The sequence below is a fragment of the Pteropus vampyrus genome, unplaced genomic scaffold, assembly GCF_000151845.1.
Source record: "Pteropus vampyrus isolate Shadow unplaced genomic scaffold, Pvam_2.0 Scaffold60, whole genome shotgun sequence".
NCBI lineage: Eukaryota > Metazoa > Chordata > Mammalia > Chiroptera > Pteropodidae > Pteropus > Pteropus vampyrus.
The window spans coordinates 2758132-2759619 of NW_011888841.1; the positions used below are offsets into that span (position 1 = coordinate 2758132).

A 1488-nucleotide genomic window follows, 5' to 3' on the forward strand; every position below is an offset into this window, starting at 1 on the left:
CCCATCAGTCCCAGCTGACAGGACCGTCCTCTGGCAGTGCTGTCCCCTTCTGCCTGAGGCTTTCCCATTACTAATATTCTGGTTTTTTGTTTGTTTGTTTGTTTGTTTGCAGTCTGTTGTTGTCAGATTGTCCCAGTAAACCCAGCCCTAGGAAGTGCTCTTTTGAAAGCCAATCAAGTCCCCAGCCCCCAGAGCCATCCACCAGTCGGTCCCTGCCCCTTCCCTTCCTTTCTTCCTACATCAGGGTTCCCAGGCTCAGCACCTCAGAGCTGACAGTTCGAAGCTTAGAGAAACTTGACGGTCAGGGGGTCCCGTTACTACCAATCCAACCACATCGTGGATTTGGAGGGCTTCGGGGAGTGGCTGAGAAACCCACAATCTTTGAGAGCATTGAGAAAATTCCCGAGGAAGTTCCCATGACTGTCAAAGTGCTGTTCTTGCATTTTGCCTTGTTTCAAAAAATTTTAAGAAGCAATGGACTTGAACCATAGCCCATCTGTAAGTCAGAGCCTGCCTGACTCTAAAAGTAGAAATAAATAGCTCAAGCTTTCAAGCATATAGGCATGGAAAATCAGACACATCAAACAGAGACGCGTCGGAAAGAATGGAGAGAGACACATTGTGACCGATGTGACGGAGATGGGATTAGTTGGGTGGTGTTTAGGGTGGGAGAGGGAGGATCCCAACTTGGCAGCTCAGGATGCATCACGATGCCTGTGCGGTAATCTGGCAGCCGGGACAGTTAGAAATCGATGGTTATAACGGATGCGTCTCACTTTATCTTGCTGTCGTTCTGTTGCACGGGCTCCTCCCCCGCCCTCCTCCCTTGGCCCAGCCTCACGGCTTCCTCCCATCCGCATGCATTCTGCTCTTACTCCATGTTTGGGCGGCAGTAGGTTGCTCGCTCTGAGCCTTTGCAAGATTGGCAGTAATACGTGCTGCTCTATTGATCATCTTTTTCAAAAACAGATAAGGAGGATGGGAAATGCTAATAGCAAATGAACCGCAGCTCAGCCCCCTGCTGTTCTGCAAAGCATATTTGCTTACCAGGCCCAGGCCCTGGCCCCACAGGCCGTGGCTCGGGCGGACCAGCCAGGGTGCTGTCCACAAACACGGCCAAGTGTGGAACTGGATAGAGAGTTCGGGCGAATCCCCGACTCTTGGCTTTCTTCACTTATTTTCAGAATCATCCATAAACTCAGTTGCATAGTATGAAGTGTCACCAGCAAAGTTCCTTCTGTGGCTGGATCCTAAGCCACGTCTTCCTGTATCTCTGGGTAGCAGGTTCTGCTGCTCGTCACTGAGACATGAGCCTAGTGATAAATAAGAAGTCATTTATCAGATCGCTGCGTAGGTCAAGACCGGGTCTGAAAGTAAGAGCTTTCTCGTGAAGCCGTGAACCACAACCGCTTTAAATTCCAAAAATAACGTGTCCTTTCCCCACGACTGCAGATTGCCGCATCCCTCAAATCGAGGATGCTGACATTC

General features: G+C 50.1%; 1 protein-coding gene across 1 annotated transcript in view; it reads left to right on the forward strand.

The window, feature by feature from the left end:
• The window catches only part of SUSD4 (sushi domain containing 4), a gene marked incomplete at its 5' end in the record, with an annotated part of 112935 nt that overhangs the window by 65465 nt on the left and 45982 nt on the right, over positions 1 to 1488 (forward strand). The window contains one exon of the mRNA XM_023531034.1: positions 1453 to 1488. Within this exon, the coding sequence (XP_023386802.1) occupies positions 1453 to 1488 (36 nt within the window). The remainder of the gene's footprint in view (positions 1 to 1452) is intronic.